Source organism: Pararge aegeria, chromosome 11 (genome assembly GCF_905163445.1).
Source record: "Pararge aegeria chromosome 11, ilParAegt1.1, whole genome shotgun sequence".
Lineage (NCBI taxonomy): Eukaryota > Metazoa > Arthropoda > Insecta > Lepidoptera > Nymphalidae > Pararge > Pararge aegeria.
The window spans coordinates 14,000,296-14,022,619 of record NC_053190.1 but is presented as its reverse complement, the minus strand read 5'-3'; the positions used below and the strand labels follow the sequence as shown (position 1 = coordinate 14,022,619).

Here is a 22,324-nt window from a genome sequence, read left to right as displayed (position 1 = left end):
TGCAAGCACAAACTTTAGTGCTAAACAGTATCTTAAACATACAATGCAATGTTATATTGAAACCTTAAAGTAATTAACCGAGGCGCGTTATTGTTATAAGGAATACTAATAAATTGTTATCACATTTATTTTCATATACAAGAAAATATTCAAAGCACAATGCAAAATCGAGTCAGTTTTATTTACCTCTATTTAGATAGAAAATATACCTAAAGTTACTTCTTCTCTTATCCCACGCTAAGTAGGGTACGCATAACATGTTTTCTTAAAATTTTAAGACAGAATTTTTGGCATGTTTTTGACGACCGACAGCCTTTCTGACGTCAACCTCAGTCCTTAGATATTTTTTTTGGGGGAATCTTGCCACCTTGTCCCTTTCATTTAAGCCAACTAGCCTCCCTGTACCAACTAGCTTCTCCGAAACCTTTCGGAGAAGTTGTTCGTCGCATCAGACAAAGGACAGTGCTAGTTTAATGGAATGTCAAGTTTTAGTGACGCACGAAGTTTAATGTCCAGATGTCTTAGTGTGATCTTAATGAGCCGTGTTTATCTATCTTTATCGCACTACTTCGGAGCAATAGCCAGCGCGATTAATTAAATGGTGTCAGCAGCGTCACGCGGCTTGTTAGCTCTTAACCTATTTTATTATGTTTATCTATTATTTGGCAAGTGTTTCGTGCCGCGTGGTACTCTCTATGGTTGAGTTTGGATCGGACTATCTAAGCGTAGGCAAGAAAATGTTACGTACGCAGCGCGGCTATATAAATTGATCACTATTAGAATAACTATATCATTAAGTGATGACGAAATTGATCGACAAGTACAGTTAAGAATTACCTATTGATTGAGCAAGACATAAAATAATCTTTATATATATATATTTCTTGTGTGCATGTGTATGTCACTGAACCGATTTGAATGAATTTTTTGGTATACCTTTGGGTGGCACCCTGGATGGTTTAGATTTACAAATTAGCCTGACAGATGGCGTAGTAATATTATAAAACATGTAATGAAGGATCGTGTGACTTTCGCTTTGGACATTACCAGCTCACGATCATTACTACAGTAATACAAATTTAATCAGTGCATAATGTTAGACTGGGAAACAGCCAAAACAGCAGTCGGATTGTCCAACTATCGCTGTTTCACTTTAACGTAATATTTTACATTGTTCTTGTTACATATATATAATAATAATTAAGTGTTTTCATTGATTTACATAATAGAAGTCTAAAAAAAGTATAAGTTAAGAATTTACCTGAAATTACTGCACCAATATGAAGGCCCCCAAGTACATTTGCTGGCGCCAACCATTTTGGCTAAAACAAAAAAAACAAGTAGGGTTTAATAAAAATAATATAATTTTATATATATATATTTTTGTTAAAACAATATTTGACGGAGAGCATTATGTGCATAATTTTATGTAACTAGAAACTAGATCCCCCGGTTTAATCGGTTGGTCTGTCAGTACATTAAATAACATAATAGTTCAATTAACAGGATAAACAAATAAAATACAACATACGTTTCTCCTTGACCGGTTCCTCAGCCTTTGTTTTCTGTTAAAAAAAGCCAAAAAAATATTAAGTAGGTTCTGATCATATTATTATCACGCAAAAGTATAATTTTCTTGGTTGAGTCTTATCTTTTACATCTAGTATTGGATACCACGTGTTTAGACATGAATCTCATGTTACAACGTTGATTACATTGAAACCACGCAATCAAGCACAAAAGTGAAGTAGAAAGATAAATCTGACCAAATAATCAATAGTCTGAGGTTAGGAAAACAACAAACAATACTTTAGAGAAAAGAAAATACAGCATACATCGTTAAAAATTCTAGTTACCAAAGTGCTGCTTAAAAGCTAAATCTATCTTAACGAAATTTTGCTTAGCTTTTGCAAAGTTGGCATCCTGAAGACAGGCAAACCAGTTGGGACCAAAATCCTAGGAAAGATGAAGTGGAAAAAAAGCGAAGCATAAATACAAGCTTACATGTTCCTCAATAATTTTGTCGATATTAGCATTGTTGCAGAGGCCGACCACAGAGCAAACAGCTCCGGAGGACATTTCGGAAGCTAAGGTCTCCACGAATTCGGGCACGTAGTCGTCCGCAATCTTAATACATTCTTGGGTGACCGATTTGATTGGTATCAGCTTGCAGCCTCCTTCGAAGATGTCTTTTATTTCTTCCTGTTAGAAAATCCACGATTAGTTATTTATGGGTACTGCTCAAGAGGTCTAATAACGTTCAAAGCAGTGGTGGATTGACGCCGATTGGAATCAAGTAACCATTATCGAAGATTCATAGATTAAAAGGACGGTGTTCAGCCGTAAGGACACAAACCACAAAATTTAAAAGGAGTAAAAATTAATAATTGTTTATTAAAAATTATTCACTTATTGTAAAGTCAACATCTCCTGAGAATGCCGAATATCTGTTTGGTGTGGAGTATAAAGATTAAAGAAATTCCATTATGAAAATTAAGCTTACTTTGCTATACTCCGCGAAAAGTAGGAGAATCTTTAGGGTGCAATTTATAATTTCTTCAATCTTTATACTCAACACCAAACAGACATTCGGCATTCTGAGGACATGTTGACTTTACAACAAGTGAATAATTGTTTTATTTTTATTTATTTTGTCGTTATGTGCTACTTAAATAATTTGCAATGCATAATCATTGCCAATTATTATATTACAAGAAAGGTTTTATCGATTTGTTTATTTATGCCATAAAGGATATTAGAAATACCGTAACAATAAACCAACCAAATAATACTTACCATTGTGGCGTTGCTGCGCAGTTCATTGCGCGCTTCCGTCACCATATCTTTGCAAATATTGCAGACGGCATCATCGTCTTTTGGCACGTCCATTTCGGGCCATATTTTCTTCACGCAATGATGTGTTGCTTTGCATTCTCGGCCCGTACTGAAAATAGACTTTTATTGTAACCTTATATATTTTTTCCTTTCGTTAGAGAGTGGTGGTAGCCTAGTCGTAAGAGTTGCAGCCTCCCTTTCGGAGGGACCGAGTTTGATCCCCGGCACGTACTTCTAGCTTTTCTATGTTATGTGCTATTTTAATTTTAAAGCAATTAAAAATACCTCTTGCTTCAACGGTGAAGGAAAACACCGTGAGGAAACCTGCATGCCTGAGAGTTTACCTTGTTTATGAATGAATGACCTTGATATTCCGTATTATGGCTCAATTCCTACTGGTAAACCTAATTCTATGCTAATAAAGTAACACTGTGTCTAGTGCATAAGGAGTTTCTTGGTGTACACATAATGCACATATAAAATAAATAACTTATTATTATTAAATATAATAAAGGAGTAGAGGAGAATTGAATTGACGTTAGACAGGCGGTTGATAGTTAAAAATATGCCATATATATCAACTAGTCTTCCAGCTTCAAGATTGCGTCCCAACGCATGGTAACATGGTGTGAGTGCAAGAAAAAGTAAATTAAGATAAGAATAAGAAGGCGCCAAATTTAATAAAATACCTATACCTATAAAAAATGTAAACTCATTCAATGTATTCAAAACTAAATTATCTTCTTACATATTAAGTAATACCAATAAATTTAAAGACGAATATATTGAATGAGAAGATAATAGTAAAATTGTATTTAGTTTAGTCCAATGGCGAAGTGTATTAATTTATTATAAAAAATTAAGTTTCCTATGTAAGTGACTTATGTCTTTTTATGGGAATAAATGTCTTTAAACCTAAGAAGCTAAGATGTATTATTATTTCGAAGGATATTTACCTGAAGTTACTGCACCAATACGAAGGACCCCACGTACATCTGTTGGCGCCGACTAATACCTCTAAAATAATTGAACAAGTTATCTCAAGAACATTATAGGTCTGATTCAAAGAATTTTCATATCCTTATTTAGATAATACTTTTTATTGATACGAATAATACTTACGTTTCTGGTGTACAGGTTCTTCGGACTTCTTGTTCTATCAACAGAAAAAAAAAATCATCAATAGGACTTAATAGAACGATTTTTCTGTAAATAATAAATAAATCTACAATAAACGTGAAATAAGAATCATTTTGAAAGATAAGGATCGATCAAAAGATAGACTGATCTATCATCATCTTTGACGGCTGATTGGCGCAGTTTGCAGCGACCCTGCTTTCTGAGCCTATGCCCTGGGATCGATTCCCAGTACTGGAATTTTTTTGTGAGATGAGGAGCATGAATGTTTTTCAGTGTCTTAGTGTTTATATGTATATTCTAAGTATTTATTTTATGTATATTATTCATTAAAATATTCATCAGTCATCTTAGTACCCATAACACAAGCTACCCTTACTTTGGGGCTGGGTGGAGGTGTGTGTATTGTCGTAGTATATTTATTTATTTATTTTATTTATCTTTGGCTACTCACTACAGGGCACAGGTGACAGGTCTCCTCCCACTATGAGAAGGCATTAAGACCGCAATCCACCACGCTGGCCCAGTGCGGATTGGTGGAGACTGATCTATATTCTGTATCTATTAGTACTGCTTTGATTATCTATATGAGTCAAATTGTGCCGCCTACTGGTAAGGTAAGAGAAACAATTTGCTTTCTTAGTGGATTTAAGTTATTTTTTTCCATATTCATTATTTATCTACCACTGAGGCATTCAATGTTAATAATTTTTAGAGTTACAGACATAGCTTAGCAAGTCGCGAAGCTGAAGTGGCATAGGCACATAGCTCGGAGAACCGACGTACGTTGGGATCCCAAGGTGCTGCAAAGTTGACCCTAAACCGGTAAACGTAGCGTTGGTCGGCCCCAAAAAAGGTGGAAGGAAGACATCAGGCAAGTCGCTGGGAGTCGTTGGAAACTTTTGGATCTCCCTCCATAAGACCTACGTCCAGCAGCGGACGTCAATGATCCTTTCCAGTGCAGAAAATGCTAGCTGTCGATTAACAATTTGATTTCAATTCAGCCCTCCCTTAAAATAGATATTACATACAGAACACCTATTCGTTCCTATCTTTATGATTATTTTTATTGTCGCTGTGTTTACATGTCATTATTATTATTAGTTTTTGTGAATGTCATGGTCACTTGTTGGAATGTGTTAAATATTGTACAAGTTTATTACTGTATATGGTAAATATGTATATAAATAAATAAATAAATAAATATACTACGACAATACACACAACGCCATCTAGCCCCAGAGTAAGCGTAGCTTGTGTTATGGGTACTAAAGATGACTGATGAATATTTTATGAATAAATACTTATAATATACAGATAATATGTATATTGTTAGTGTCCTTAATAAATAAACAAACGATAACTTACCACCAGCAGCCTATCCAATTTCGCGCTACCGCACATACCGATGATCTGACACATAGTTTCAGGTGTGGTGGAGGATTTTAACACGTGACTAAAGTATTGGCCAAGCCGGGCGGTATTGTCCTTGCACAACCGGTAGATGACCTGTCGCGGGGCGTCGCGGCACGCTGAAAGGATTCGGGACTCCAGGTAGTCCTAAAGAAAATCGCAATTCAATTACTTCTTATCTTAATACAGTGGCGTGCACGGGGCTTTTGAACAGGGTAGGCATAAAGTAGGAATATGACATACACTCTTCCTCCTATACGGCTGATACAAAAAATGTAGGGAAGGCAATGCTTTTATGCATGTATGAATGCATAAAAGCTCAGCCTATCCTACTGATAATATATGCCTAAAAACATATAGCTATACCTGAGTTATTACTACAAAGAGGAGTTTTACTTTTTTATTGTTTTTTTTCTCTTCTTTTTATAATTGTTTCTATGTTGCGTGATAAACGACTTAGACACCGGGAGGTATCTTTGCATCGTTCCAGTCCATATAGGACCGCGTTGCATCGATAATGCAGTCGTATTTATATCAAAATACCCACCAACTCAATGTCATGAGCATATATATCTGGCAAATATAAAGTTATAGTTATCAAAAGTTTAATTATTTAGCTACTTTATAAATTTACTGTAACATGCGGCAAAAGTTGTTGTGGTCAATAAAGTCTGTTATTATTATTCTAATCCAATAATTAGTTTCAAAGGTGAAAACGGGCCTTAGTATGACTTCTCTAGGAAACTTACATCGTTGATCATCTCCTTGACATCCTTCAGTTCTTTGAAGAGATGGACGAACTTAGAGGAGACCTCGTTGTCGGTGAAGTCATCGTGCTGTTGCTCCCACACGGTGCCGATGCAGTGGCCCACCGCACCGCAGTCTGCCGCACTCCTGCGGTCATTCATGTATTAGCCAGTGGTCATTTTAATCACACCTAGTTCAAACGACGATTTTCAGCAGTACTATCGCACCATTTATTTCTGCCGCAAAACAGCTGTGTTCAGGTCTAAAGACGGCCGACTAGCGCAGTTTGCTTTCTGAGCCCAAGGCAGTGTTCGTTTCCCACTACTGGACAATTTTTGTGTGATGAGCATGATTTTTTTTTAAAGTTTGGGTGTTTATATGTATAGTCTAAATATTTATGTATATTATTCAGAGAAATATTCATCAGTTATCTTAGTACCCATAACACAACCTACGCTTACTTTGGGGCTAGATGGCGATATGTGTATTGTCGTAGTATATTTATTTATTTTATAAAGGGAGTGGTTGCTGGACCTTTAAGTGACATAGCCGTCCGGCGAAGTACTATTACCATGCTTATTTCTGCCGCCATTGCTTGGCGGTTGCGAAGGACAAGGCATTGCTATGTCCCGGTTTAAAGGGCGTGGTTTCCGGTGTAGTTACAGCCTAATGAGGCTGAACACCTACGGTTGTTGGACTACCACGTTGATGGTACGAATGAATTAAAAAGCCCAGGCCCAGTGGACAGCAATATGGTCTTTTAATGAGGAGGTCCCGAGTTCGATTTTGGGAATAATAATTTCCTTATCTTCTCTGTTCTTGTATTGTGGGAGCCTTCGGCTAGTTACCATCCCACTAACGTAGCGATTTATTAAGCGACAATACGATGCCGCATAAAAACAGATTAGGGGTGGGTTTAATATAACTGCTATACTGAAATCAGGTTAGCCCGCTAGCATAGACTCGACATAGGGCTGGGCTAACTTAGGATGGAATTTACAAAAACAAACGGATTTAATTTTGTACAAGTTCACCGGGACAAGTAGTAGAAAAATAATTCAAATTCATTGTATACAAATCTCTAAACTAAATTGAAGGGTTAAAGTCTTTTCTTCAATATGAGTATCAAATTAAGTGCTTGACTAGTAGAATAATGTACAATATGTATTGAAGGTCGGAGGATTTTAATTATATATTATTAGAATTGTCAATTTAGATTAGCTGAACTAAATTTGCAATGTCCAAGCTAAACTAAATTACTGAAGAGTCTTCCTGTGTAAACCGAACAGGACAAAGTAAACTATTTTTTTCTTAATCGAGATTGGCTTATGTAGCCGGTACTTTTGATGATAGCATAAATGTTGCTGATCATAATGTATTAAGATAATATGAGGAAAACCCACTGCAGGTGGTGCATAGTTACAGAAAACCTGGATTTTACTTCACTACACTTCCTTAGTCGTGAAGTGGCGATAATACCTAATAATCGGTATTCGATAATATATGAAGCTAGGGAAAGCAAGGGCTTAAAACAGTGAAAGAAAACGTTTGATTTAGACGTTTTTGAGTCTTGAATACAGTCCACTACAAACTTAGCTGTTTATTCTTTTGGTTATTACCACCATCTGAAATTGTTACTTTAAGAGACCACTTTCAAGCTTTTTTAAAGGCTTATTAAATATCTTAGCGCATACTAAAAACGTTGACTTAGGAATGCAATTGGATGCAATATGTATTGGTTTTTTGGCTAAATTACTAAAATATTTTGTTTTATCACGAATTAGAGCTTTAAAATACGTTTCATAAGTTTGCCGGCTCTTCTCGGTAGAATCTGCTTTCCGAACCGGTGGTAGAGTCACACAAACATGCATACTTGACGTTTCAAAAGTGCTTATATTAGGCCTACTTGAAATAAATGAATTTTGAATTTGAATTCCATTTTACTCTGACGTTACAAAACAAGTTGAGGGCGTATAAAGCTAGATAACTGCAAGGTGGAGTAATAAGATTTATAACACGGGTTTAGCCGTACCTCAGTATAAAAACTTAAAACGAAACATAATTATGGGTCTGACATACATTTCTCGATTTAACACTAACCTTGTCTCAGCAAAGTCAAAATAGGTATAAACTATAAAGGTTCTTAGAAGTGTCGCTTCTTAACGCAGCAATAGTCAACTACTCTTTGCTTTAATGCTGCTTTGTATTGAAGCATGCGTAACTGTCTTGTAACGATCGAACATTTTCGCACGCACGGCTTTCTTAGAAGCGCCGCAGGATTGTTTCGGTAAAATACCTTTGTGTACACAAGGCAGTAATGAAAGAGATATATAGCGCGGTTATATTTTGACATTTCACGTGGTAAATGAAAGACAGGATTTAAGTTTCCTATAAACCTGTACAGCAACACAAACAGTAAAATATGTATATAATGTCTATTATCTTAATCTTTATTTAATAATTCTTCTGTACGGGTGTTTGTCAACTAAGTCCTTCTAAACGGTTGGACCGATTTGGATGAAATTTTGTATGTATATTTCAAGGTGGATATTTTGTAAATAAAATTGGGACCGCTAGACGGCGCTACTTAACTGGGCATCACGACGTCTGTCAAATTCGCTAGTAGGTATTTAATATTTGTACACTCAACCGATAGGTAACTATTAGTCAGTAAGCCAAACTGGCCGTCAACACAAAATGGCGGATAACACATTTTCTGTCGGGGTTTTTTTCGTAATTTTTAAACTTTATTTATATGGAATGCAGCCTAGTACATTATCTATCGAATGATGAAATCGTCATTAATGTTTTTATAAAAATGTCTCGAATTCCACCGTCCCCCTACCATACATAGGTACAGTGACCGCAATTCCAACTTGATTCATTTGTAACTAAATTGCAATGATTCATTGATTATATAAATGTGGTAAGTTACTCAACTCAATGACTACATACGATTATTTACTTACCAGTTGTTGTTTGTTGGGTCAACTAATAAGAATAACTTGTTTTAAGATACCTATTCAATTTATTGGCTCATTACAGCATTCGTTAATGTATTTATTTGTTACTTACCTACTTCTCGAAAATGTTTGTAAACAAGATATTTAGTTCTATTAAGTTGTTTTACAACGATATTGTATCCATGTGAACTAAGGCCTAAACCTTTCTCATTGTGGGAGGTGACCAGTGCCCTGTAGTAGCTAGTAATTTTTTTTTTAATGTGTTAATTATGATATATTTTCCATATTATTTATAGCAAATTGAGCCATCGGTCACAGTTATTATCAATACCATGTGACGATAATTGTCACAACCTCAACAATCGATTCTGGAGCACCTCTCTAAGTCTAAACCATAAATCTCCTCTCTTCTTAGATGAGAAAGATAGGACGTGCTCAATAGTAGTAATAAAGGATGCCAAGGAAGTTTGTTCTAACTTGAGACAATCTTAGCTGAAATTAAAATATACCTAATTATTGCCATCACTCTCACCTCTCACACCGCTATAAGGATTCATGTGAGCCAATGGTTGCCTGGAAGAAATCACTATAAGTGATAAGGCCTCCTTTGTTACACAAAAATGACTTGTACCTTTGTTATCCTTTATTTATTTCTTGATTGATTGATTGACTCTCCAATAATAACTATTAAAAAATTTTTGGCCTATGAAAATATGAAAATTGATTTACTTACCTAAGGCTTTGACACCAATATTCAGGTCCTTTTGAACATTCCTTTGGGGCTTGCCTCGCTGCAGACAAACCTGAGAACAAAATAACATATTTAAAAAAGCGATTTCAAATGTAACAAGTATGTATCTAAGTCCTATGTATATGGGGCGATTTTATAAAAGAAAAAAAATCGGAATCAAGCTCACAATATTCGAGGAGTTACAGATTCAAATAGCAATGACATCAGTGGCATGCACTGGGTTTCTTACCAGGGTATGCATACATCAGGAAAATAACATAAAACGGCAAAAGTTCACTTCCTATACGAGTTATATGTAAATTTTAGGGTAGGCAGTGCTTCTGTGCATGTATAAAGTGCACGCCACTGAATGACATTATTTATTTTTATTTTTATATGTAGGTAATAATTGATGGTCCAAGCAGATGGCTCACCTGATGGTAAGTGGAAAACCAGCATCTATAAACAGAGCAACACTCCACAGGGCATGCAAGAAACACATCCTGCAAAGTGTTGCCCAGTGTCCATCAATCTTGTAATTACACCGGCTCCCACACCCTTCAGACCAGAACACAGCATTGCAACAATGAAATACTGCTTAGCGGCAGCAATAAGTACGGTGGTACTTCGCCGGGCGGAACCTTACCTTATTCTGATTAACACAGTTGCATTTTGCTTTTAGTACAAATCATAAGATATGAACGACTTATCACGTGCGTAGAACCTACTTTACGATGTGAGCGGCGAATTATCCCTTGGAGCTCTTTTTGTAGTCGGCCTATTTGATTGGATTAAACGAAATTTAATGCATAGAATGGTGAGGATAATTGTCAAATAAGGTAATGTTGTCCTTGAAATTATTACGTCATTGGTGAAGAGCCTTTATAGAAGAGGGGAGAGCAGAGCGCCCTAAAGGACTCCTCAGGTCAAATGTGTATTTTTTATTTCAGGAGAAATTCATTTAATGAGACTAGATAGCTTAATTAAACTTTACTGCCCAAACATAACTTTCATTATAATAAGGAACTAAAAAAAATTGTTTTAGTTTTATGTAAAGATTGAATGAACATATACAAAGAAATAAAACTGGAAGTTTGCTAAATACTCTCGAGTCTATACAAATCGTATCAGATACTTGGTAAGTATTAGGTCAAAATAATGCAAACTTTGTAATATTATAACAGTAATGCTTAGCAATAAGTATTATAGAGCTCATTAGTAATCTTTATCAGCTTTGTAATGTGAGCCATTAACCTTGTTAGTTGTAAGCAATATTCAAGAATATGACAGATAATTCATGTGGCACTGGCATTTAAAATATTGAATAGACTGTGTAAATAAAACAAGTAAAAGATTATGAACTATTTTTATATCATAAAAATAGTACATTGGTATAGGGTTGTGCTATTGTTGACTTTTATTAAAGGCCCGTGCAAATGCATACTTAAAACTTCCTCTCCTAAATATTCCACGAAATATTTTACTTACAGGTACAGTATCAACATTAACGCGACACTATACACAGATGTTTTGTATAACTGTAAATTAAATAACAAAAACATTACTTATTGATAAGAAAAGATTAAATTAATATAAGAAGAATTAATAAATATGAATAGTAACATTGCTTTGTAATGGTGTCCTATGAATTTATAAGTTTACACAGTTGCTTGTATGTTTAATTGTATTCTGCTAAACAATGTACCTATCCAATAGGTAGTAGTAGCAGTCCATCAAGAATACCAGAATAAGGACGTATTTGTCAGGAATATTCATTGACAACCCTAGAATTTCGTCATTACTTATGAATTGAAACAACATCTTGTTTTCTTAGACCATGATAGTACATATGACCTTATGACCTTTTTGTATAAAAATACTTTCATAACAAATAGCTTTTTTCAGATACCAAATCCAACAAAAAGGATTTTACAACCAAATTCCTGAAATGCAGTTTTCATACGGTTGTAAAACACTATGCCTTGTAGTGTTTCACAATCAAATGAAAACTGCATTAGTAAGATCACATACATCAATGATTAAGCACAAATTCTAATGTTAATACCCCATATATAAACAAAATTTCCTACTCAACCACTTGTGAACATATTCATGGCAACAATATAATTATCAACCCATAACTGTCATACCACAGCCTACAGGGCACTGCTTAGAAGACTCAGAATAAGAAACTTTAGAGGCTTTAGTCCGTCATACTGATACTGGATTGAGAAGACTGCTAGCGGATATTATGGGGAACTCTCAGGCATGCAGGTTTTCTTCCTTTTCGTTCACAATTATAAAAATGGACACACTGGGCATGCCAGGTATCAAACTCAGTCCCCCCAAACAACAGAAGTGTTAACTAGCAGGCTATCACCCTACAACAACAGTGGTATTCAAATTACAAATCAAATTGAAACAGTAAAAGGGAAGGTATAAATTTACAATAACATGAACCCCTTCAATTTGTACATTGTGCTGATCACAGGAAATGTGATATTATAATAACACTGCTATGAAGATTGTATACATGACTCACTTTTAGCTTCTGTTTTAAATTAATCAAATGCAAAAATCTCTTTGTCTAGATACTCATTTTGCATTTCACCAGTAATTAAAGTGCAAGGTAATGAAAAATTTTCGGCGTCACAATAGATAGTAGCCGGTCGATGTGACACCAGGTACCAGGCGAACCTGAACTGACGTGACACCAGGTACCAGGCAAACCTGAACCGCAAGCAAAAGAAGAAGAATGTAACATTACCTTAATGATTAGGTTTATAACTTTTGACATATGTTAGCAACAAACCTGTAAATTGCTCAATGAGAACAGTTACTTATGTATCAAGCCCTACAGATGTGTATTAAATACTTACCTCAACTTGCACACTAAACCTTATATACACACCTTACATATACAGTAAATAAAGAAAAACTGTAGATTATGTTCTATCAAGCTAAGAACAAAATTTTGTCAATCAATTTGTTTCAGGGACCAAAAGACATAGACTCAGTTTTAACCTGGGTAAATTATTGAAATTCGCTAGACCCCTTTTTTTCCTATTTTTTTGTTTTTTTCCTATTTTGTGAAGAGTATCAAACACACAGGGGGTACATTTAAAATGTATAACAACCTAATCTAACCTGGTAAATTCATGCTATCCATACTTAATTTACAAAAATTAACGTGTGTCTGCTTGTTTTATAACTATATGTATTTATGTCTCAATTACTGCACCAATCTAAATTCTGCACAGACTTTACTACTAGCTCACTTCCCGCAGAAGGCCATCGGTTCCTTTTCATCCTGGGAAGAATATAATAACTGCTGATCTAATTTTAGCATAATTTAGTGCAGAGATATGTACTGCACCCTTTTTAAAGCATGTCTACATTTGAGTACAATATAAGCGGGCACAGCTAATGTTCAATAATGTTTTTGGAACTGTAGTGTAGAAGTAGCCTATGTAACTTGAAAGCTTATAAACCACCTAAAGGCATGAATTCTAAAGCATGAATATGAAAGGAAACAAAAAACTTTCGCATTTATATTATTTCTGGTTATAAGAAAATATCTCTGAACAAATTAAATGTGTGTACTAACTGCAAGATTAACAGAACCTAGAGGAAAACAAAACCAATCTAACAAACAACAGTAATCTAATTATGAGGTACAATGGTCAGATCATCAATTTGCACATTACCACACGAAATGAAATTGCATTGTTACAAGGGCAAATACAAGGAACTGAGCAATTTAACATTTGATTCTATATAAAAAAAATTATAAGAGTTACCCACCTGTGCAACACAAAAATGTTAATGAGAGAAGACAAACAGCAAGTGTGTTTGTCATTTTTAACACCCGCAATTTACTTTTTGAAGACCTCTTTCGATGTTTGCGCTTTTAAGACTAACAAAACACCCATAAATTTACGCTTTGTTGACGAATTTATTGCGTATCGATTTGATAAACAAATGTCAAGTCATGAATGATTAATCATTTTAACCGAAAACATAGACAATGGAATATGACATTGGTTCAGTTTTTCAACAGATTACTAATTTTCTAACAACACAGGCTAAAAATATTTTCAATGAATGTAATCGATGAAATATTTGAATACTACAAAACGCTATCTAATAAACAAGGGAAAACTTAACGAATTAAAATAGTGTAAAGTTTTTTAAAATATACATTATTAATTTATAGCTTTCTGTAGTTTTACTTCAACTACTCAATAATAGATGTCAAGAAATTATGAATACTACACTACTTAACAATAGATGGCGCTAACTGTCTATAACTGTAACTGTCGAAATGAAAATAAATTATTGACTATTTTGTTCTACATAAATTTAGCAATTTTCGACGAACTTATTTAGGAAAGTCATCATGATAATATGAAAATGGTATAAAATTTTTAACTTCAATAATTTTTTTAAATTAAAATTTAAGGTATTTTAATTGGCAGACTGAAACAAGGAACGTAATGGATTCCTCGTCTTCTTCTTCTTCTCATTCGGTTAGCTCTTGTCAGAGCGGTCACAGTCGTTATTTCAGTGTTACTGTGGCTGATCATTTGATTTTTACCAACCAATGCATAAGTTTAAAGAATATGTTAAAACACATTTATTACAGCGACGTTACTATAGGTACAATTTTGAATTTCTTAATGACAATATTGCTTGGAAGCATCCGGTTCCACTTTCGACTCTCACAAGATAGAAAAATTAATGTTAAAATGTAAAATTTAAACAAACAGAGAGACTTGACGTTTCGTTTCAAATTAGGCCTGCCTGAAATAAATGAATTATGATCTCGCGACCAAATTCAACTAAAGTTTTCAATTTTCGGAAAAAGTTCTTCCCTAAGGATATCCAAATTCATAATATTGGCTCTATATACTAGCTGTTGACCGCATTCTTCATCCGTGTTTATTACGGTTTTTAACAAATTCCGTGGGAAACGATTAAGTAAGGTAAGCTTAAGATATGCGGTTATAGATAGGTAGGAGCTTCTAGAGTGTTGAGGTGAAGAGAATTTTCTTTTCGCCTTTCTATTCAGTTCCAATGAAATTAGGATAAGTTTTATGGTTAAAATATCGAAATAAAAAATCATGCAGTTTAATTAAAGATATTAATAGCTTTTATCTTATTTTAAAGGTAAATTATTCTGAAAGCCAATACCGTTTACAGAACCACGATAGGTGGCAAAGATATTTTGTAGTATTTCACTGAAAATTTACGTAAATCTACGTAGACGATATAGGTATACCTACATGCATTTAAAAAAATGGTTTTCCTCGTCTGAATGTTTGGTTGATATAATAAAAAATCCTTTTTAAACACACTCTTACTGCTAATAACTGTTAATACTATTTGTGTTAATTTTAAAATTGAACAATATATTGAACAAAGGACCATGGCTTTGACACTGACAAATATTTTTTGATGAAATTGCAATCTCCAGAGTTTTTCCGGGACACAATTAGAGGTGTTCCCAGAGGTCCGAGTCGGGTCTGTAATAAAATTAAGAAGACGCCCCGAGCGCCGTGGTAACTCGATGCTTTTGCTGACCGTAAAACAAATCCGCTCTGAGCCTTCGTCTAGAATAGAGACTCCGTAGTCATACAATTTTATAAAAATAAAACAAATTATACCTTGTAAGGTAGTAATTTTAAATTTATTATGACAAGATTTAGGATATTAGTTTTTTTAATTTAAATTGAGATGATTTCAAAAACATTGTTTGCGGTTTTAAAATAAAGTAAATAAAAGTATGTGATTTTAAAAATAAGTGAGTTCAGTTTTTTTTTAATGAAAGATTAAGTTTGGTTCGGCTTTCCAAGCTTAATAAGTATGTCATGAAGACAAGCGTACAACGTCTCTGGGCTTTGGCCGTGGCAAGTTACAACCCTACCGGCAAAGTCGTGCCGTTAAGCGATTTAGCGTTCCGCTATGATGTCGCGTGAACACTAATTAGGGGTTTAATATAATTCTGCCTCATCTAGGTTTGGTACTAGGTTACCTCTTTACCATCTAATACTGCATTATCACTTACCAAAAGGTGAGATTGCAGTCAAGGGCTTACTTGTAATAGAATAAAAAAAAGTACATAAAAATACAGTCTTCAAGACAAGGATCAACACGGAAGTTGATTTAAAAATTCCTCAAGACCTCCTCCAAATATTAGATACGAAATAAATTAAAATTAAAAATTTGATAGCCAATATACTAATATTGTAACGAGGAAAGGCTTGTTTGTTTATTTGTAATCAATAAACTTTGAAACTGCTGTACAGACTTGAACAGTTCTTTTACCACAAGAAAGCTTAAACGATAAAAAGATTTTAGTCTGAAAAGGAAAAAGTTTCAAAATATTTTGATCTTGCTCACGAGATTTACGCCATGTGGAGTGTTGTAAAAAAAAAATCAATAAATGTAAGTAAAATATTCCAGCCTCAATATTTGTAAATATAGCCAGAAAAAAAATGGTTTGCGATTGTTTAAGTACGTGAGTCTAAGTGGCCAGTCATACAGAAATATTGTGTTCTATAACAATACTGGTCTTTAGTAGATTTTGACTCACAGTATATTAGATCTTATGAAGAAAACATTCGATACCTAATAGCATGAAAGCAAAAGTTTTATAAGTCATGAAGTCTCCACGGGTGGTCACGTATGCGATGTCCATATTCTGAATAACACTTGAATGGTGTGGCCGCGTCCTAACGCACTCACATTCTTGTTTGTCCTCATACTGTACACCCACGTGACTCGAATGCTATTGGCCGCGTACACCCATATCCATGTAAGACCTTTTTATACAAACTTACTGCTACTCTTTTGTCTTCTCACATTTATTTTTATCAAATATAAAAATGTTCTTTAGCGACCGAACTAAGCGAAGTCTCGAAGTTTACCTCGGTGCTCGAAGTTCACCCATCTTTCAGAAAGACTATTTTTAAATTAAGAAACGTTTAAAATAAATTAAGTGCCCTAAAATTTAGATTGTCCAAATGCTAAAATAATAAAAATATTAATAAATTAAAATACTTATTCAATGAAGACAAAAAAATATATATATATAAGTAATAAATATGAAAATAATTGGATTTACAAACAGCTTACGGCAATACAACGAAACGAACGAAAGGTAAATATAATTTAAAGAGGCATCCACGACACTGGTACCTACATGACATAAACATAAATTATATTGAAAAATTGTTGAAGCATTGTTTATTTCATTCTTCTTCAGCACTATATCAATGGTACCGACCACAGATTGCGAGACATTTAATTATAATAGTAGAAATGGGGTTCAGGTTAAGAATGCACAAACATGATCGTCTTAACCGCAATTATATAGTTGCTAGATAATTTAAAAGCTTTAGACCCGAGATTCTTAACGGAACAGCTGTAAAACTTACAAGTGAACTTACAAGTATACATTTTTTTTAATAATAATTGCATGTAAACAGAGTAAACTCACAGGCAGATAAAAGCAACATTGCCCTACCTATTTTCCCGGACGAGCTCTATTGTAGAAAGCGATACTACTACAAGACTCAATCTTGCTTTGTCAGGCGAAAACCCACGAGGTTGTTTGCTAATAAAATCGAACCCATATTAAACACCACTGAACTCCTTACTAATATTATAAATATACAAGTTTGTTTTTATTTTCGTCCTAACTAAGCAATCAATCATCATAATTTTTAGTTTAGAGTTAGTTGAAAGGACGGAGAGTAAATTAATTTAATTTATTTTAAAAGGTTGGCTTTGTTACTACACTCTAAAAAAAAATTGGTTATTCCTAACAAGATAGTGATTGTTGTGATCAAGCATCTTGATTCCATACGAGCCTAACAAGAACATAGATACATCAAATAAGATGATAATGATTGTTTATCATAATTCAATGGACTGGACAACTGTATTGCTCCTATTATTGTTACTTAACTAAGGCATATTCTTAACTGATTCAATTTACGTACTTGTTTAAGCTAAATAATTAAAAATGATCTAATCATACAAAGAAGTAAATAATAATAGAAACAACGTATTTATTTGTTAGAATCAATGAACATACCTACATTGTTAGCTCAATCTATAATGAACTTGCTGCTATAACTAATCAGCTTTTGTTGTTATGTTTATTATCATAATTGTTATAATTTATATAACGTCAACTAAGAGAAAATCTCTCTTAGTTGGCTTTCTTTTTTTTGAGTGTACGTAGCCAACTTTTATCCCAGGAAAACAAACGTTTTCCAAGAGTATTGGATAGAAGCAGGCGTTACTTTGCGGAAATCCATGATATATTATCAAAATTAAGCTTAATTTGCTATACTCCGCGAAAAGCAGGAGAATAAGTGTATAATTTCTTCAATCCTTATACTCCACACCAAACAGATCCTCGGCAATATACCCTCTACGCACGTTTCGCTCCGAAACCGGAGCATCCTCAGGAGATGTTGAGTTTACAATGAATAATTGTTACTTAACAGATTCTCCTGTTTCGCGGAGTATAGCAAATTAAGCTTAATTTTGATAAGTTTTCCAAGAGATTTGTAACAAGCGTAATGAACGCGGACAAAGAAAGCGGGCAACAGCTAGTGCTTATTAAATCATCACATCAACCTATTACCAACCCACTACAGACAGTAGCGTGCATTGGGTTTCTTACCAGGATTACGAATACATACACCAGGAAAATTGCACAAAACGGCACAAATTCTCCTCCTATTCTAGTTATATATATCTATGTTAGGGTATGCAGTGCTTTTGTGCATGTATGGAGTGCACGCCACTGACTATAGAGTACGGATCTCCTCCTACAATGAGAAGTTGTTAAGGCAGTAGTTCACCACGCTGGCCCAGTGCAGATTGGCGGACTCCACACGCCTTTGAGAACATTATGTAATGCTCTCAGGCATGCAGGTTTCCTCACGATGTTTTTCGTCACCGTTGAAGAAACTGATATTTTAATTACTTAAAACGCACATAACTTAGAAAAGTTAGAGGTGCGAGCCGTGTTTCGAACTCGGCCCCCCGAAAGTGAAGTCGAGCTCTTACCCAATGCGCTATCACCGCCTTATAAAATACCACGTGTATTTGAACAGCCTTTATCCGGAGTGCTTGCGTAAAAATATAGCAGTCCAGCAGTCGCGAAGTTGGCCCGCAGTTAGGAAAGATTTGTCGCGCGCCCGCCAACTAATGCTATACTCCTCTTGTAAGTAAAAATTATGATTATCGCCCGCCGAGCTGAGCCCTTGATCCCTAACTAGCGAACGGCTCTAGACGCGGGACTTTCCTTTTCTTCTCAACTATAACTCTTTTTTATTGCCTTCCCGTTGCACCGCTGCCCGCTGGATTACCACTGGCCTAACTGATCGCTCCGTAAACTATCGGGGCTATGGAATCGACTTCGAATTTTCTTTTCAGTTACTAACTTGAATTAATAGATACCTGGCGCGACATTTTCTTTGAGTGTGCTATTTTCAGACATTTTCGGCGGAGTTATGCAAGTTTCGACGACCTCCCTGGCGCAGAGGTGAGCACTATGGTTTTAAGTGGAAGATCCCAGGTTCGATCACACACAGGGTAAATTTGTGATTTTTTATTTCTGAATTTTCTCTGGTCTATTCTGGTGGGAGGCTTGTGCCGTGGCTAGTTATCACCTTACTACATGACTAAGCGTTCAGGTACGATGTCGCTTAGAAACTTATTATGGGTTTAATATAACTGCCACACTCCTAAGAGATTAGCCAATTACCATCTTAGACTGCAGTAATAATTAGGTGACATTCCAGTCAAGGGTTAACTTGCAACGGAATAAAAAAAAGAAATTTATTTAACAGTCGGAGTGCGTCGACGTCTTTGTTCTAGTGGTTAGTATTAGCGGCTACGGATCAAGAGGTCTTGGATTCAAAGTGAGGCAAAAAATTGTTAGGTGTTTTATCAGTTTCATAGAAAATAAATCGATATCATAGGAGCGATGATAGCCTAGCGATTAGACTTTGACTTCCCTTTCGGCAGGACCCAGTTCGATTTCCAGCACGCACCACAAATTTTCCGGAACTATTATGTTTATTTTAGCAATTAAATATAACTTGCTTTAGCTTCTTATTTAAGATTATTTACAGTGGTTTACATAATAGGTCAAGTTAGAATAAAAATATAGTAGGTATAGCTAACCTGCGCATTTTTATATACCTTTTTCGTAGAGATTTGATTATGCGCACTGATTTGATCCTATTTTCATTTGAGATTGTTAACAGTGGTTCACATAATTGATAGGTTAAATAGAAATATAGCAGCTAACCTACTCATTTCTATGTATCTCCATACGAGTACCGAGATCCTAATTACATTAAAGATTGTTTACAGTGTTTTACATAATAGGTCAAGTTAGAATAAAAATAGAGTAGATATAGATAACCTGCGCATTTTTATATACCAACATCTTACGTAGTGCTTCGATCCTATTTTTATTTGAAATGGTTTACAGTTGCTTACATAATAGATCAAGTTAGAATAAATATAGAGAAGGTGTAACCAACCAGCGAATTTTTATATGCTTACATCGTATAGCTTTGATCCTATTTTCATTTAAGATTTTTACAATTGTTTAAATAATAGGTTAATTAGAATATTATAAAAATAGAACAGGTATAGGTAACCTGCGCATTTTCATATACCTATATAGCTTGTCGAGATCCTATTTTCATTTACTAAACACACGAAACATCCATCCTGGAGTGCAATACAATACTTACATAAACGCGGAGGGTCGAGGCGGTCGATTAAGGAAGAGTGCACCGTTGCTCAGCAACGCCGCCATCTTGCCCACCCCAACCCCCCACCCGGTCCCCCCACTGTAAACAACGCTGTATCGTTGCACTGAAACACTCGATATATTAAAAAGGTTCTTGAGTCCCTGAAAAATTTCTGCCCACTGAATGTTAAGCAAATACAATTTATTTCAAATTAAAGTTGGTAGCAAAGACCTTATAAGTTTTAAACATATATTTATGAAAAGTTAGAATAGGATTAGGATGCAGTTATTTAGGATTAGTAGTCAGTTATATCTATAGTTATAATAGTCTTACTCCAATGACTGACGGACAGCCTATAGCCCAAACGGCTGAGAGAATATTTTTGAGCACCCTAAAGATGTGCTAATTAAAGATTTTTCTTGTGCGTGGGGCAGCGTGTTGAAGTACACAAACAGAAAAAAAACGAAAAACAAGTTTTAAATTTTATAAATTCAAAGTCAAAGTCAAAGTAAAATATTTCTTTATTCAAATAGGAACATCGAGGCACTTTTGATGTGTAGATTATATACAAAATTTGAACATACACACAACACAATTCAAAATTCATATATTTCAAGTACGCTATAGGCACTTTTTAAACGTCAAGTCTGTCTGTAGTGACTCTACCACCGGTTCTAGCAGATTCTACCGAGAAGAAGCCGGCAAGAAACTCTGCAGTTGGGCTTTTTCAACATTAACAATTTAAATTTTAACATTAATTTTTCTATCTTGTGAGAGATAAAAATAAAAGCGTAGCCGATTTCTTCCAAGCAAAGGTTGCATTAAAAAAATCATCAATTGTATAATCATATATAGTAACCTACCTTTCCTAAAAATATGTTAAATGTGTAAACATATTTTTTTAAACTTACGCATTTTAACTTAGGTATATGGTATACGCTTTTATAATATGATTTCACACTCCCACATGTGACTTCTGTACCTTTTGCAGACCATATGCAGATATCACTAATTTATGACCATTTCTTGAAAGTCGATTGTTTATATTATAATCTTAATTATTAGTTAAAGTATAAAGATAGATAGATAGATACATAGATAGGAAATTAGCTTCAAGAAATGGTATTAACCTTGATAACCTCACTAAATAATACTCTTTTTTTTTAAACTATCCTAGCTTATCAAGCCTTGAATAACTTATTTTTTGATATTAACATTAATAACGAAATTGAGTTGATAAATCGAACTGTTTTTTACCATGATTAGAATGAACTTTCAATTAAAAAGTCTCTCATTACGGTTCAGTCTTGGTGAGCTGTTAAAAAGAAAAACCTTAAAAAACCCCGTGCGAGCTGCAGCTAAATGAATGTTAAATGTTCAATTTCTCGGGATCGCTGCAAAGACAAATGGCGACTATTATTCAAGCCTGAAACCCTCTGCGCTTCGCTATTGCAGAATTAATACAGTCATTCTCATAATCCTGAAAAACTAAATTTACAAAAGAAAATGTACTGCTACGGGCATTATACATCTTATGAATTGGCGAAGCCTATGTCTTACAATAAATTTTTCATCAATTTAATTAATCCCATATTAATAATTGAGGATTAAATCGGTTACGTATTTAGAATTATTGTTGTGCCACAATTTTCCTTGTACGGGTTCTTATTGGATCATGGCGTACTTTCGTAAAAGCTACCTTTATAAAT

The 22,324-nt window shown here is 34.6% G+C and overlaps 1 protein-coding gene across 1 annotated transcript in view; it reads right to left on the bottom strand.

Moving 5' to 3' along the window:
- Positions 1-13,828, bottom strand: part of LOC120627213 — a 33,387-nt gene extending 19,559 nt beyond the window's left edge. The window contains exons 1-10 of the mRNA XM_039895085.1: positions 13,630-13,828; positions 9,829-9,898; positions 6,135-6,279; positions 5,341-5,532; positions 3,958-3,991; positions 3,792-3,852; positions 2,797-2,944; positions 2,005-2,202; positions 1,532-1,565; positions 1,262-1,322 (exon numbers count right to left, since the gene is read on the bottom strand). Of these exons, the coding sequence (XP_039751019.1) occupies positions 1,262-1,322; positions 1,532-1,565; positions 2,005-2,202; positions 2,797-2,944; positions 3,792-3,852; positions 3,958-3,991; positions 5,341-5,532; positions 6,135-6,279; positions 9,829-9,898; positions 13,630-13,684 (998 nt within the window). The 5' untranslated portion in view covers positions 13,685-13,828. The remainder of the gene's footprint in view (positions 1-1,261; positions 1,323-1,531; positions 1,566-2,004; positions 2,203-2,796; positions 2,945-3,791; positions 3,853-3,957; positions 3,992-5,340; positions 5,533-6,134; positions 6,280-9,828; positions 9,899-13,629) is intronic.
- Positions 13,829-22,324: the final 8,496 nt, after the last annotated feature.